This window comes from Dermochelys coriacea, chromosome 15, assembly GCF_009764565.3.
Source record: "Dermochelys coriacea isolate rDerCor1 chromosome 15, rDerCor1.pri.v4, whole genome shotgun sequence".
Lineage (NCBI taxonomy): Eukaryota > Metazoa > Chordata > Testudines > Dermochelyidae > Dermochelys > Dermochelys coriacea.
Genome location: NC_050082.1, coordinates 8,688,281 through 8,702,912, shown reverse-complemented (window position 1 = coordinate 8,702,912; position 14,632 = coordinate 8,688,281). Strand labels below are relative to the sequence as shown.

Below are 14,632 nucleotides of genomic sequence, written 5' to 3'. Positions count from 1 at the left end.
TCAGGGCCTTGAGCCCACCATGGGTGTGGCTCCACTGTTGATAAGAGGCAAAATGCAGGGACCCCATCCCTGGGTCCTTGTCTTCTGCATTCTGTGGAACTTAGCTTTGCTGGTGCTTCCTGGGCTCAAGGGGATTGTGCAGCAGCATCAAGATTGGATTGGGAGAGGAATGGGCAAGTGGATTCATTGGCCAGTTCTCCCCTGTGAAGAGGGAGCACATGGGTGGTGCAGGCTATTCCAACTCTGAGATGTCAGCAGTAGCTACGCAGTGGCTCTCCTCCGGCTACGCAGCCTGGAGGGATAGGGAAGGGTTCGTATCAGCTCCCATGGAGGTCCCCAGTGCAGTCTGCACACTGCCATCCTAGATTTCTCCCTCCGCCATTTGAGGAGAAAACCATTGAAGAACTGAATCTAATCTAATCATTGCTACCATGCTCATCACTGTAATAGCCGAATAATTTATCTGATGCATTAGGCTGTTCTGTAGTCTCCTGAGGGAAGTGGCGGAAGCCCCATTGCTCGAGACATTTAAAATTAGACTAGATAAGGCCCTAGGGAAGATTTAGCAGGGAAGAGGCCTGCATTGGAAGGGGGCTGGGCTAGATGGGCTAGCACTTTGTACTCTTGTGACCTGTTCTTAGAACTGAACTCTCTGAGCTCTGTCTTCAGCTGATGGAAATGCAGACAGGCTCAGTGAAGTCAGTGGAACTACGTCCATTTCCATCAGCTGAAGAAAAGGAGTACTTGTGGCACCTTAGAGACTAACAAATTTATTTGAGCATTAGCTTTCGTGAGCTACAGCTCACTTCATCATATGCATTTGGTGGCATTTATATACGCACACAGAGAACATGAAACAATGGGTTTTATCATACACACTGTACAGACAGACATCATCTTCCTCTCCAAATGCAAACAGATGGACATCATACCAAAAGGACTGAAGGTAAAAAATCCATTACAATCTACATACCACACAGACTAGGCTGACAGCTTGTGCCACACACACTCAAAGAAACTGCGGAACCACCTGATCAACATCCTCTACAGCAAACAGGGAAAGATTAAGAATGAGCTCTCAAAACTGGATACTCTCATAAAGAACCAACCTTCCACACAAACTTCCTCGTGGCTGGACTTTACAAAAACTAGACAAGCCATTTACAACACACACTTTGCTTCTCTACAAAAGAAAAAGGACACTAAGCTATCTAAACTACTACATGCCACAAGGGGCCACAACAGTGGTTCCCGTAACCCACCCAGCAATATTGTGAATCTATCCAACTATACTCTTAACCTATCAGAAGAATCTGTCCTACCTCGGGGCCTCTCCTTTTGCCCCTCCACCCCCACGAACATGATACAGTTCTGTGGTGACCTAGAATCCTATTTTCGACGTCTCCGACTCAAGGAATATTTCCAACACACCTCTGACCAACATATTAACCCACAGAGACCTTCCTACCAACACTACAAAAAGAAGGATTCTGCGTGGACTCCTCCTGAAGGTTGAAACAGCAGACTGGACTTCTACATAGAGTGCTTCCGCTGACGTGCACGAGCTGAAATTGTGGAAAAGCAGCATCACTTGCCCCATAATGTCAGCCGTGCAGAACACAATGCCATCCACAGCCTCAGAAACAACTCTGACATCATAATCAAAAAGGCTGACAAAGGAGGTGCTGTCGTCATCACGAATAGGTCGGAGTATGAACAAGAGGCTACTAGGCAGCTCTCCAACACCACTTTCTACAAGCCATTACCCTCTGATCCCACTGAGAGTTACCAAAAGAAACTACAGCATTTGCTCAAGAAACTCCCTGAAAAAGCACAAGAACAAATCCGCACAGACACACCCCTAGAACCCCGACCTGGGGTATTCTATCTGCTACCCAAGATCCATAAACCTGGAAATGCTGAAATTGGTGATCTTCCTAAAAACACCATCGTAGCCACTATGGATGTAGAAGCCCTCTACACCAACATTCCACACAAAAATGGACTACAAGCCGTCAGGAACAGTATCCCCGATAATGTCACGGCAAACCTAGTGGCTGAACTTTGTGACTTTGTCCTCACCCATAACTATTTCACATTTGGGGACAATGTATACCTTCAAATCAGCGGCACTGCGATGGATACCCGCATGGCCCCACAGTATGCCAACATTTTTATGGCTGACTTAGAACAACGCTTCCTCAGCTCTTGTCCCCTAATGCCCCTACTCTACTTGCGCTACATTGATGACATTTTCATCATCTGGACCCATGGAAAAGAAGACCTTGAGGAATTCCACCATGATTTCAACAATTTCCATCCCACCATCAACCTCAGCCTGGACCAGTCCACACAAGAGATCCACTTCCTGGACACTACGGTGCTAATAAGCGATGGTCACATAAACACCACCCTATATCGGAAACCTACTGACCGCTATTCCTACCTACATGCCTCTAGCTTTCATCCAGATCATACCACACGATCCTTTGTCTACAGCCAAGCTCTACGATATAACCGCATTTGCTCCAACCCCTCAGACAGAGACAAACACCTACAAGATCTCTATCATGCATTCTTACAACTACAATACCCACCTGCTGAAGTGAAGAAACAGATTGACAGAGCCAGAAGAGTACCCAGAAGTCACCCACTACAGGACAGGCCCAACAAAGAAAATAACAGAACGCCACTAGCCATCACCTTCAGCCCCCAACTAAAACCTCTCCAACGCATCATCAAGGATCTACAACCTATCTTGAAGGACGACCCATCACTCTCACAGATCTTGGGAGACAGGCCAGTCCTTGCTTACAGACAGTCCCCCAACCTGAAGCAAATACTCACCAGCAACCACACACCACACAACAGAACCACTAACCCAGGAACCTATCCTTGCAACAAAGCCCGTTGCCAACTCTGTCCACATATCTATTCAGGGGACACCATCATAGGGCCTAATCACAACAGTCACACTATCAGAGGCTCGTTCACCTGCGCATCTACCAATGTGATATATGCCATCATGTGCCAGCAATGCCCCTCTGCCATGTACATTGGTCAAACTGGACAGTCTCTACATAAAAGAATAAATGGACACAAATCAGATGTCAAGAATTATAACATTCAAAAACCAGCTGGAGAACACATCAATGTCTCCGGTCACTCGATTACAGACCTGAGGGTGGCTATCCTTCAACAAAAAAACTTCAAAACCAGACTCCAATGAGAGACTGCTGAATTGGAATGAATTTGCAAACTGGATACAATTAACTTAGGCTTGAATAGAGACTGGGAATGGATGGGTCATTACACAAAGTAAAACTATTTCCCCATGTTATTTCTCCCCCCCACCCCACCCCCCACTGTTCCTCAGACGTTCTTGTTAACTGCTGGAAATGGCTCACCTTGATTATTACTATAAAAGGTTCCCCCCTCCTTCCCCCCCGCTCTCCTGCTGGTGATGGCTCATCTTAAGTGATCACTCTCCTTACAGTGTGTATGATAAAACCCATTGTTTCATGTTCTCTGTGTGTGTATATAAATCTCCCCTCTGTATTTTCCACCAAATGCATCCGATGAAGTGAGCTGTAGCTTACGAAAGCTTATGCTCTAATAAATTTGTTAGTCTCTAAGGTGCCACAAGTACTCCTTTTCTTTTTGCGAATACAGACTAACACGGCTGCTACTCTGAAACCCATCAGCTGAAGGTCTGTCTCTTTAATCTCAGCTCAAGTAGAACCTACAAAGTATAGCTTGACTTGGTGGAGTCTTTATCCTCGGCTTCACTCCTGCATGTACTGCTTTGTTGGCTTATTCTCTTCCCCATTTCATCTTCTCTAGCTCTATTTAATGAGACAACTTCCTTCCCATCTTCCGTCCTTTGCCTCCATTTCCTCTCCTGCGTTGACCATCAGTTAATGCCCTGCATACCCCTGACCCCGTCCCATTCTGGGTACTGTTTTCCACCCCCCTGTGCTTCTCATTTGGAAATCTTCCCAGTCATACCAGATCTGTCCATGGGGCTGCTCCCCAGGAGGGCTGCGAATGTCATGCTGAGGCAAGTATTTCTGGGCCTGAATAGGCTCCTTTCCGTCAAGTTATAATGTACTAAGTGAGTGATTTGTCACCTGAAGAATCTGATTGTTGTTTGGAACTGGTGTGTCCTATCTTCAGATCTCGGCTATTCTCTGTGTCCTGCCTGCACTTCATCCCTTCCTCATTCAGAAATAGCCCTGGGAATCCGGGTCTGATCCAAAGCCTGTTGAAGCCAGTGGAAAGAACTCCCACTGATGTCAGCGGGCTTTTGGATCAGCCTGTTTCAGGTCCCCTGAGGAACATGTCACGGTAAGCATGTGCTGTGTGCAAGGCAGAGGAGGTGCAAGGGGACCCTGTGCTCTGCAGGACTCTTCTCGTACAAGCTCCCAGAGCTCAGGCTGATGGGCCATGTTGGGAAGGAGCGAGGTGGGACTGCTCGATATGCCGCTGTGCCGTTCCCTCCCACAGAGCATTTGCCATGGCAATGCTGCAGAGCTGGTGTGTGAAGATTTTTTTTCTCCAGCCACCATTGCCTGGCCTGCAGGCTAGATGGAGGGTGAAGAGTGAAAAGGAAATAAGATTTTTAACAGTTCTCTTTGTTCTCAATTCCATGGGTTTCGTTAATAACATGAAGGCAGCAGCAGCCTCTTCCACCATGGCTGGGGGTGGGCTGGTGTGTCAGCAGACTCTACATGGTGGCACCAACATCCTCAATAAAGACTCCCCTCTGTGTTCTGCAACAGACGCAGAAAGATGTTTGGAATTAAAATGTGGTTTGGGGCTGTGGGGTTTTTTTTTTTGGTAACAGACACGTTCCTCTAAAGAAGCCACTGAACTCTTCGAAAGCTCCTCTCTCTGCTCTAGTAATAATAAAATAGTAAGTGGCTACTTGAGCACTACAACCGCCTCTGACGTTCACATCAGCCTCTCAAAATCTTACTTCCACTCACCTGCTAACTTTTAATCTGAAGACAGACTTTCCCAACCCCACATCTCTCCCTTTGATAAGAACGTCTCCCCACGCCTTAGCAGTACAATTCAGAAGAACCCCCCCGCCCCAAAGCTCTTTTTAATCAAACACTACACCTTTCATTTCCAAAGCCCATACCTCCTTTTCTTCTCAAGTGCTTGAAATAAAATGATTCCCATGGAAAGGGTGGGCAATTAATGAAAGAAAGTGGGGGAGGGTGAAAAATCTCCCTTTTTAAAATAAAAGACGACATTTTGATTCAGGTTTTATTAGAGGAGAGGATCAAAAGAGCTGGGACAAGAGCACTCGAATCTGATTCATCATTTGAATACTACTAAAGTGTCCCCGCAGACAGACATGTACCCATCACTATGCTAGTTGGCACTTTCAGTAATTAAGTGTGGCTTCTTTTATTTATTCCCCTCCTCTACAAACTGCAGAACTTGAAGTGCATAGTGTGTGTCTGTGTGTATGTGAAAGTGAGAATTGGCTGGGTGGGAAGAGAAAGAGATGCTGGCGCTTTTCAGACAATTGGAGTCCTGGTGGCACTTTAGAAAGGTGGAATCCATTGGGCAGCACTTGAGGCTGTGAGTGGACAAAGAAGCAGAAGGAAGGGAAGGCCGGATGCGTGGGACCTGGGTGGAGGGGGAAGAGGTGGAGGAGGTGCTAGACAAGACAGAGAGGAAAAGATATCTGAGCTGCCAAGTGTGGCTTAAAAGCGAGAGAGCTGAGAGAACCCTTTGAGACTGTGTGACTCTCGTGCCTGTTTGCACAGAGCCATCACCTGAGCTCTCCCTGTGAACCTCTGCAGCTGCTCTCTCACGTCCATTTTGTTTTAAAAATGATTTGTGTGTTTGAGTCATGGAGTTCAATTTCCAGCTCTGCTACAGCCCAGTGTGTGACCTTGGTCAAGTCACTTATCTTCTTTCTGCCTCCGATCCCCATTATACAGATGGGGAAAATACTCACTTCTTCCCAACCGTTGTCTGTCCTCTCTGCTTAGACTGTGAGCCTTTTGGGGCAGGGACTGTCTCCTCACTGTGTATGGACAGCACGCAGCACAATGGGGCTCTGATCCCTGAGTGGGGCTTCCAGGTGCTACCATGATGCGAATTGTAAGGAGTAGTAACCCGTCTATTGGTGAAAGGAAAGCCCTGGGGGCTCTGAAGTTGCATGTAAGTTGTCGTCATATTTCAGTCTTTGGGAATAGCTACTCTGAATAAGCATGGGGGAGGGGAGGGCATGTGGTGAGGTGTGTGGTGGGGTCTATGGGATACAGTGAGAAGGCTCTGAACTGGGAGTTGGTGACCTATAGCACTGATCTGCTAGGACTGGGCAAGTCACTTCCCCTCTCTGCCTCTTCTCTCTCTTTGTCTGTCTTGTCTGCCTACATTGGGGCAGGGGCTTTTGGTGGTTTCACGGCACAGAGAGGCCTTGGTCTTGGTGGAGGTCTCCAGATCTACGCTGATTCATACGTTTCCCTAAGGAGAACACACTTGTCCCATGTCTGCTCCGTAGCCCAGTGCTCTCTCTCTCTGGCTGAGGACTGCTCGTGCAGACGGGTGGGTGTCAGCTCCTGGAAGGTGGCAGGCCCATTTCCCCAGTGTCCTGACCTGAGGCAGCAGAATTCCTGCCAAGAGAGGCTCGCATTGGATCTTCTGGCGGGACTCGGGAGGAGGATGTGGTCCAGTCACCGTCGTTCAGCACTTTGGTCATTGTGTGTGCATCGCACATCCAGGGATTAAAGTGAAAACAGCCCCCTGCTTTGCACGTGGGTGACTCGTGGAGCCTTTTTGGCTTCCGTGCTGAACTTGTCATGGAGTGTCCCAAAGGCTGCGCTCCTCTTGGACTCGGGACCCTTGTTCTGCAAGGGGGCGGGTGCAGGCCCAAAGCTGCCTTGGGAACCAACTGGACATGTTTTCGTGTGCATTTAACACTGCTGAAAGGTTGGCAGCCCTGGAGACGGCAGCGTTAGGGCCCCGAGAGCAGCTGGACAAGCTTTTCCTATACTGCCTCCACTGAAGCGTTGGCTACCACTTACTTCTGGGAGCGGAATGGGAAGGAGAGAATCAAGGCAGTTCATTCTCTAGGGCCCATTCAATCCTAGGATTCTGGCCAAAGTTGACTCCTCCCTCCCCCGCACCTCCTGCCAAAAAATCTGTGCTGTGCTAGTTGCCCTTTGTTTCCCACCCCAGAGACAGCTGCATTTTAGTGTTTCCTCTGGGGTCCTTTGGGCTGGAATGTGCCCTTTAAAGGTAGCAGGAGGCTAATATACGGCTCAATGCAGCACTGGCTGGGCAAGCTGTAGGTAGGAAGCTATGTCCTGAGAGGTTGGTTCTCCAGTATCTCATGCACGGCCTCCTGCCCGAAAGGCCTGAGGGGTTAAGAGGGAACCTGGCTCTGTTCTGACTGAAGAGGTCTTTGCACCCAACTCTGAAGGTGTTAAGATGTGGGCTCAGTCAGTTCTCTGGCAGAAGCTTGTTCTGTCAGCCGCGATGTCCTGGTCGAAAGCAGCTGGGGCACAGGGTGAGAGGCAGGTGATGCATCAGCCAGGTCCTGGCTCTGTTAGGCTGTTGTAAATAAGGACCAAGATCCTACCCGTGGAGGCCTGATTTTCAGAGGTTCAGAGCACTGGCAGTTCTTGCTGACATCAGCTGGAGTTGGGGCTGGCCAGCACCCTTGAAAATCAGGCCTGCAGTCAGGCGCGTGTGTTTAACGCCAGCGGTGTCTAATTGCTTGGCGCTCTTTGTTTGTTACCTCAGGAGGCAGCCTTTCCAAGCAAGACTGGACCATCCAGTGGCCGACGCCAGAAACGGGGAAGGAGAACACCCCCGTGTGCCAGCCCGAATCCATGCAGTGGATCAGAACACACCTTTCCCAGAGCCCCAAAGTGCAGGCCAAGTGCATGCAGCGCTACTGTCACCCGGGTTCGGCCCATGGGCCGACATACGCCCACGTGGAGAGACTGACTGTGGAGGGCTATCCCGGGCTGTGCCCCCCGCTGGAAGCTGGCCACCGCTCCTTGCCGCCATCCCCCCGGCAACGGCACCCTGTTCACACCCCCCCACGGACGCCTAACATAGTCACCACCATGACTCCTCCCGGCACGCCGCCAGTGAGGCGGAGAAACAAGCTGAAACCTCCGGGGACACCGCCCCCGTCGTCCCGGAAACTGATTCACCTCATCCCCGGCTTCACGGCCTTGCACCGGAGCAAGTCGCACGAGTTCCAGCTGGGCCATCGAGTGGACGAGGCACACACGCCCAAGTAAGTGAGCTTGGGGGCGGTGCCTGGGCAAGCTGAGCAGGGTGGGGAGCTGGGGGTGGGAGCCCTGTGGTGGGGGTAGGAAATGACTGAGTAGTGTACAGCCCTGGGGGGTGGTTCGGAGTGAGTGTGGTTTAATAGCTAGAATGCTGCATTCTGGGTTCTGATCCTGGTTCGGGCACTGAGTAGCCCTAGGTGGGTCAGTCCACCTCCCGTGCCTCAGTTTCCCCCTCTGTAAAATGGCGGCGAGGCCTATCCCACAAAAGTGTTGAGGAACTGAAGGTTTGAGATCCATGGATGGCAGGTGTGAAGGAAGCTGAAGGTGTGCTTGCAGCTGCTCTCTGTCAGAGCTGTTTGTGGTAGAGGTGAACACTCCATCCACCGCCCAGCCCAGCCCAGCCCAGCCTACCTGGCTGGCACTGAATGTCAGACCTCCCTTGCTACAGATATCCCGAGCCCGAGCCTGCTAAACCTGACCTGGTCCTTATGCACAAAGCCCGTGTTGGCCTGGGCTGTGTCACAGCTGAAATGCATCCGATGAAGTGAGCTGTAGCTCACGAAAGCTTATGCTCTAATAAATTTGTTAGTCTCTAAGGTGCCACAAGTCCTCCTTTTCTTTTTGCGAATACAGACTAACACGGCTGCTACTCTGACAGCTGAAGTGGTGATGAGTTCATTGGGATGCTGGATTCTGACCATGGAAATGCTATTCGAGGGACAGGTTTGGGTTCTTTCCAAACTGGGAAAGGTTACTGCTGAGTCAGGGTGCCTAGCCCCAAGGGGCGTGGAAGGCGGGGAGAGGCCCGCCAGACCTAATGGTCTTTCAGGCCAATGCAAGTACTGACATGTATGGGCTTTCTTTCTTATGGTATTTGGTCACAGCTCTGGGGCAGGAGGGAGCCGAGCATGGGTTAGAGGGAATGTTATCTTCTTTAACTTATGCTGGGCACTGGATCAATTCCCGGTCAGCTCCAGGAGCTGGGAGGGCTACAAAGGTGGCCATAAATCACCTGACCTCTGTCCCTCCCTTTCTGAGCTGGGTCTGGTGTCTTTGATCTGTGTAAAGCTCGGTGCATCCCTGCGGGTGCCCTTCTGTGACTTCGGGCAAGTCCCTTAACACCCCCGTGACTCCATTTTTCCATCTGTAAAATGGGGTTCCTAGAACTTGCCCTATTTCAAGTACTAGATTTTAATATGTGTGTGTGTGAGAGAGAAATAACATTATTCTAGGCCAAGTATAAAACTTGGATTTAATCGTTTTTTAAAAAAAACTTCTGCAAAGAACCTTCCAAACTTCTCTTCTCTCAATGATGTTGTTTGCAGAGCCCTCTTCAGCTGGATAATCTCTGATGACGGAAAGATTTCAGAGGCAGGAAACAATTAAATCAAAATGACAATAGGCAAGAGATGCTGAAAAGTGGCCTCTTGCAGATACCAGTTTTCTGGTTCCTCTTCATCCGATAATTAAAAGCAGCGCTAGACCAGGAGCACGTTGCCGTGACATCCTCCTGGCAGCTTTCAATGGGCAGTCTGCAAGCATAGCTAGTGAATACCCATTGCATTTTTGATTACTGAGAGGAACACAGGCGTTTACAGGTGGCTCGTTCCTCTGAGCAGCCAAAGAATCTTTCCAGGCGTTCGCTGGCTGAGAGTTTTTAAGGTGAAACCCAGGCAGGAATGTGGGAAGAGTTGGGCTTTGTTTTAGTGAGGGGCATTTTGAGCTCATTATTCTTCAGCTAGCAACAGAGTTCACCCAGAGTGACTCGCTGCTTTCATTCCTTGGCCATTGGCAGTTGCTGGCTCTTTGGAAACGGGCAGCAAAATACCTTTGCTGCAGTGTAGCTGCTTCAGCGCCAGTGATGGTTGCCCTTTGCTGAGAGAGTTGCTGTTGTTTACTTGTGAGGAAACTGTGTTGTTCCCCACTGCAACCCCCCCAGCCATTCATGTGTCTGCACTTGGTATTATTTATAGCCTTCCCATTGTTCTTCCTTCAAGAGCTCAGGTTTCAGAGTGGTAGCCGTGTTAGTCTGTATCAGCAAAAAACAATGAGGAGTCTTTGTGGCACCTTAGAAACTAACATATTTATTTGGGCATAAGCTTTCGTGTGCTAAAATCCACTTCATCAGATGCATGGAGTGAAAAATACAGTAAGCAGTATATATATATGGCACATGAAAAGATGGGAGTTGCCTTACCAAGTGCGGGGGGCGGGGGGTGTCAGTGCTAACAAAACCAATTCAATTAAGGTGGAAGTGGCCTATTCTCAACAGTTGACAAGAAGGGGTGACTATCAAGAGAGGGAAAATTACTTTTGTAATGCTAACGACGCCAATGCAATCAACATGGAGGTCGGCCATTTCCAACAGTTGACAAGAAGATGTGAATATCAGCAGAGGGAAAATTAGTTTTTGTAGTGACCCAGCCACTCCTAGTCTTTATTCAGGACTAATTTTATGGTGTCCAGTTTGCAAATTAATTCCAGTTCTGCAGTTTCTCGTTGGAGTCTTTTTTTGAAGTTTTTTTGTTGAAGAATTGCCACTGGCCACTCCCATCTTTTCATGTGCCGTGTATATATATACTGCTTACTGTATTTTCCACTCCATGCATTCAGTGAAGTGGGTTCTAGCCCATGGAAGCTTATGCCCAAATAAATGTGTTAGTCTCTAAGGTGCCACAAGGACTCCTCCTTGTTCCAAGAGCTCAGTTTTGTTTAATTTTCTGGGCTTCCTTAGCTTTGTGGATCAGCAGCCAGCAGGGGGTGCTCTCATGCTGAAGAATCCCTTGGCTTGATTCCTGGCTGCTGGAACTGGATTCAAAGTCTGTTTATAAGTAGGGAGGGTTTCAGTCCCCCAGCCTAGCTCTGCCCTGCTCTGCTGTTGAGTTGTTGGCATGGCCTTTGTTACAATGTCCAGCTTCATGCAGGTCTGTGTCCTGGATTTTTTTTGAAATGGATCATTCCTTCTTTTGCCAGTGCAGGATCCTTGTGATAGAAACCTGCAGTTTGAGAGGGAATGGGGAAGAGCCAGAGATCCCGAATCTGCCAGGGACTTCACGAGTGCCAATGATTTTATGTGGAAGGTGCTTGGATTCCATGGTGATGCGTGGCAGTAAAAAACCCTTCAATGGAGTCTGGCTCCCTGTGTGTACTGCATCCTGATCTCATGGGAGTGGGAAATACAAGCTCTCAGACTGGGCTAACAAGTGTAATTAAATCCTACAATGTTCTTATCCCAGGCATGGGTCTTGAAAGGGTGGGAAGTTTCTACCACTCTCCATGGGGATGCAGATAACTTCCTTTTTATCCCGACTTGCTCTGATCTCAGGTCAGTGAGTCCTATTAGCTCCAGTTGAGGAGAATGAGGGGTTAAAGCCTCTGTGATGAAGAAGGAACTATGGGCAGGAAGGGGAGGTCCTGCAGGGAAAACCTAGGAGGAGCCAAGCTCAGGAGAAGGCTTTGGCTGGGCTTGTGATTTTTTAACAACAAAGGTAAATCCCAGGAAGGGATCACATGTGTGGCCCATATCCAGTGTGCATACACTCCAGTATCAGGGCTCCTGGACTGGACACCCCAAACTTGGGTGCTCTTTGGATCTGGTTCCAAAATGCATCAATCTCATCCTGCCTCTGCTTTACACCTGTAATGGCTGTGCAGGCATTTGTGTGGTACAGCATAAATATATAATTCAAGGCAAAGCAGTGTTCTTTCTTTTCCTGAATTAGAGCTTGTGTATCCCTAATGAATGGAAGCAGAGTGCATTACCCAATTCTGATAGTTCTTTGTAGATACTGAATTTGGGCATACATACTCAGATACAGTAATAGGATTGACAGCTTGTTAAGTCTAAATGTGGCACTATCTCTCATCAGTCAGTGCCAAAGAGAAGTGTTTCATGCCCTGCATATATAGCGTAGAGTGAGCATCTCGCTAATGAGATGTTGCAGTACAGCATGCATGCCAAGGCATACATGGAGATTGTGCTCTTTTCCTGGTGCTCCCCCGTTCCTTTCCTTATCTTCTTGGTTGTCACTTTGCTGCTGTTTGATCTTCTGCTCTGTTCCTCTTTTCTTCACATTAAAGGGATCCAGTCAAAACTCACACTTCTCTCTGGAAAATTTCTTATTTACTCTGGTAATACCCAAGATCACTGGAGCTGAAAGACTAGAGGGAATTTTCCCCCTCTCTTTACTTTGTTTACTTTGTGCATTTTGCAGCAGTGTCAAGTCTGGAGTCTGTGTCGTTTGTTTCCCCTCTGCAGCCAGTCACTTTTCTCTGCTTTGTATGGGTCTTACACATGACCAGAGGGGAAATAATTTTTTTTAAAAACAGGAAAACCACAAAAACTGGCGGGGGTCTCTCGGACAGACTTGTGTCCCTGAAACTACTTTTTAACACTTTTTATTGCAGATGACTTGATTTCAACTTCACTGTGTGCCTTTTTAAATGAATCCTTCCTCAAGACAGATTTTGAAGTGCTCAGCACTCATAATTGGGGCCAGATTTTCCAAAGAATTCAGCTCCCATTTAAGCACCGAACCCCCCGACTTATTTTTAATTATACCCAATATTAATAAAAATATTTTCAGAAGATAAAGTTTAGGGAACTGGGAGGTAAGGGGTGTTTTGATTTCATCATCCTTCTGCAATATTTTCAATCCAAACGTAACAGCCTTGGGCCAGTATGTGACACACAAATTGAAACTGGCTAGTGTGCATTAGCTGCCCAAACTGAGCAGAGCAAAGGGTAAACAACATCCCTAAAGAGGGAAAAGGAAATTAGGTTTTACAAATAATCTTGTGTGCCAGTATCATGGATCAGGAGCTTTGCTTGTAACATACAGGCTGAGATTTTCAAAGGGTGTCCAGATCCCACGGGGAGCTTTGAAAATCTCAGCCGTGATTTCGAAGCTGACAGCATCCCTGTAAGCAGTACCCATTTGATTATAGTGATGTTCATTTACAGTCAGAGACATTGTTTACCTTGACAGCTTCCAAAGCCCTTTAGACACTGAGGCCCTGATTCTGCAGTAGGTTGACCCTCATGCCTATAGTGAGTTGTATGGAAATCAGTGGGGCTCAGGGGTCTGCACATGCAGGATCTGAGCCCTATGTGCATGAAGCACCATTGAAATGCCAGCCACCACTGCTTGCAGGGTGGCTGCCAGCTGGGATACAGGAGCCTAAAAAATAAAAAAGGGAGTGTGAAATTTTGCCTTCCGCTCTGCTCTTATGACAACAGCCAGGTAGTATCTTTACTGTCCATATCGAGCAGATGGGACTTGCATTTTTCATGTCTCATTCCAAAGGCTTCCACACTGAATTCCAGAGAGTGGGACAGAGGAAGGGCTGAATGTGCCGGCCCTGTGGAGTTTTGAGCCTGTAGTTACAGGTGCTCTAGGTTACTGTGCCTGACAGTTACACCACGAAAACATCCCCCATTGTGGTGGTTGTATTAGTAATTTGTATTATGTTAGCAATTTAGGGATCCAGTTATGGATCAGGGCCCCACTGTGCTAGGTGCTGTACAAACACATGACTAAAAGATGATCCCTCTCCGAAGATGAGCTTCCAATCGAAGTAGTATTATAAGTAGAACCACACTTACAATTATATTAGAACTATAATTTCTCTTTGCTTTCTCTGTACTAAGAAACCTGCTCTTTCTGCTTCTCTCCAGCCTTTTCTAAAGCCCTAGCTTTGAATCTTTTACTATTCTCCTTTCTCTGTGGCTTTTGTTGCATATTTTTCTTGTATTAACTTGAGTTATTAGGGGTAATGTTATTCTTTGTGCATTAGTAGCTGTTGAGTCTCTTCTTTAGTTTTCATGACTTTTTCTGAGCTTTTATTTGTCTTCTCTGTCCACAGTTCCAACACAGGAGCCGGCAAAAGAGGAAAGAATCTTTGCTAACTGCCCCTCTGCCCAATCTAATCGTATTTCATATTGGGATTTTTCCAATTAAAGAGATGTTCCTCCAGGAAAATCCAGAGCTCAGGGACCTTTGACTGCTTATGCTGCTAATGCAGCTGAGCTGACGTGTGCAGTGTAATGCACTAGTGCGTGGTCATGCCGGACTGCAATGCTCGCTCGGAGCAATTAACAGTACTTGCAGCTTGTGGGTGGGAGAGGAATTTGGCAAAGGCTGCACAGCAAGAAATGCCCTGGGGTCATGGCAAATCATCCATGATATGGGGGCTGGCTAAGGCATTTTGATGACCACCTTGGTTATCATTTCCTTTGGCCCGCAGGCTGGGTATCATTTGCCAGGGGTGGGAGCTGTTGTGCTGGGAAGTTATACTCCCATCCTGTATCATCTAGTCAGAATCAAACTCCTTGCACTCTGACTCCAGGGCTCACTGAAACT

At 47.9% G+C, this 14,632-nt stretch overlaps 1 protein-coding gene across 3 annotated transcripts in view; it reads left to right on the top strand.

Moving 5' to 3' along the window:
• The window catches only part of KSR2 (kinase suppressor of ras 2), a 288,181-nt gene that overhangs the window by 65,768 nt on the left and 207,781 nt on the right, over positions 1–14,632 (top strand). For all 3 annotated transcript variants that reach the window (XR_005289112.2, XR_005289113.2, XM_038374065.2), the window contains exon 4: positions 7,771–8,275. Coding sequence is in view for 1 of the 3 variants with exons in the window: in XM_038374065.2 (XP_038229993.1) it covers positions 7,771–8,275 (505 nt within the window). In the remaining 2 variants the exon portion in view is untranslated. The remainder of the gene's footprint in view (positions 1–7,770; positions 8,276–14,632) is intronic.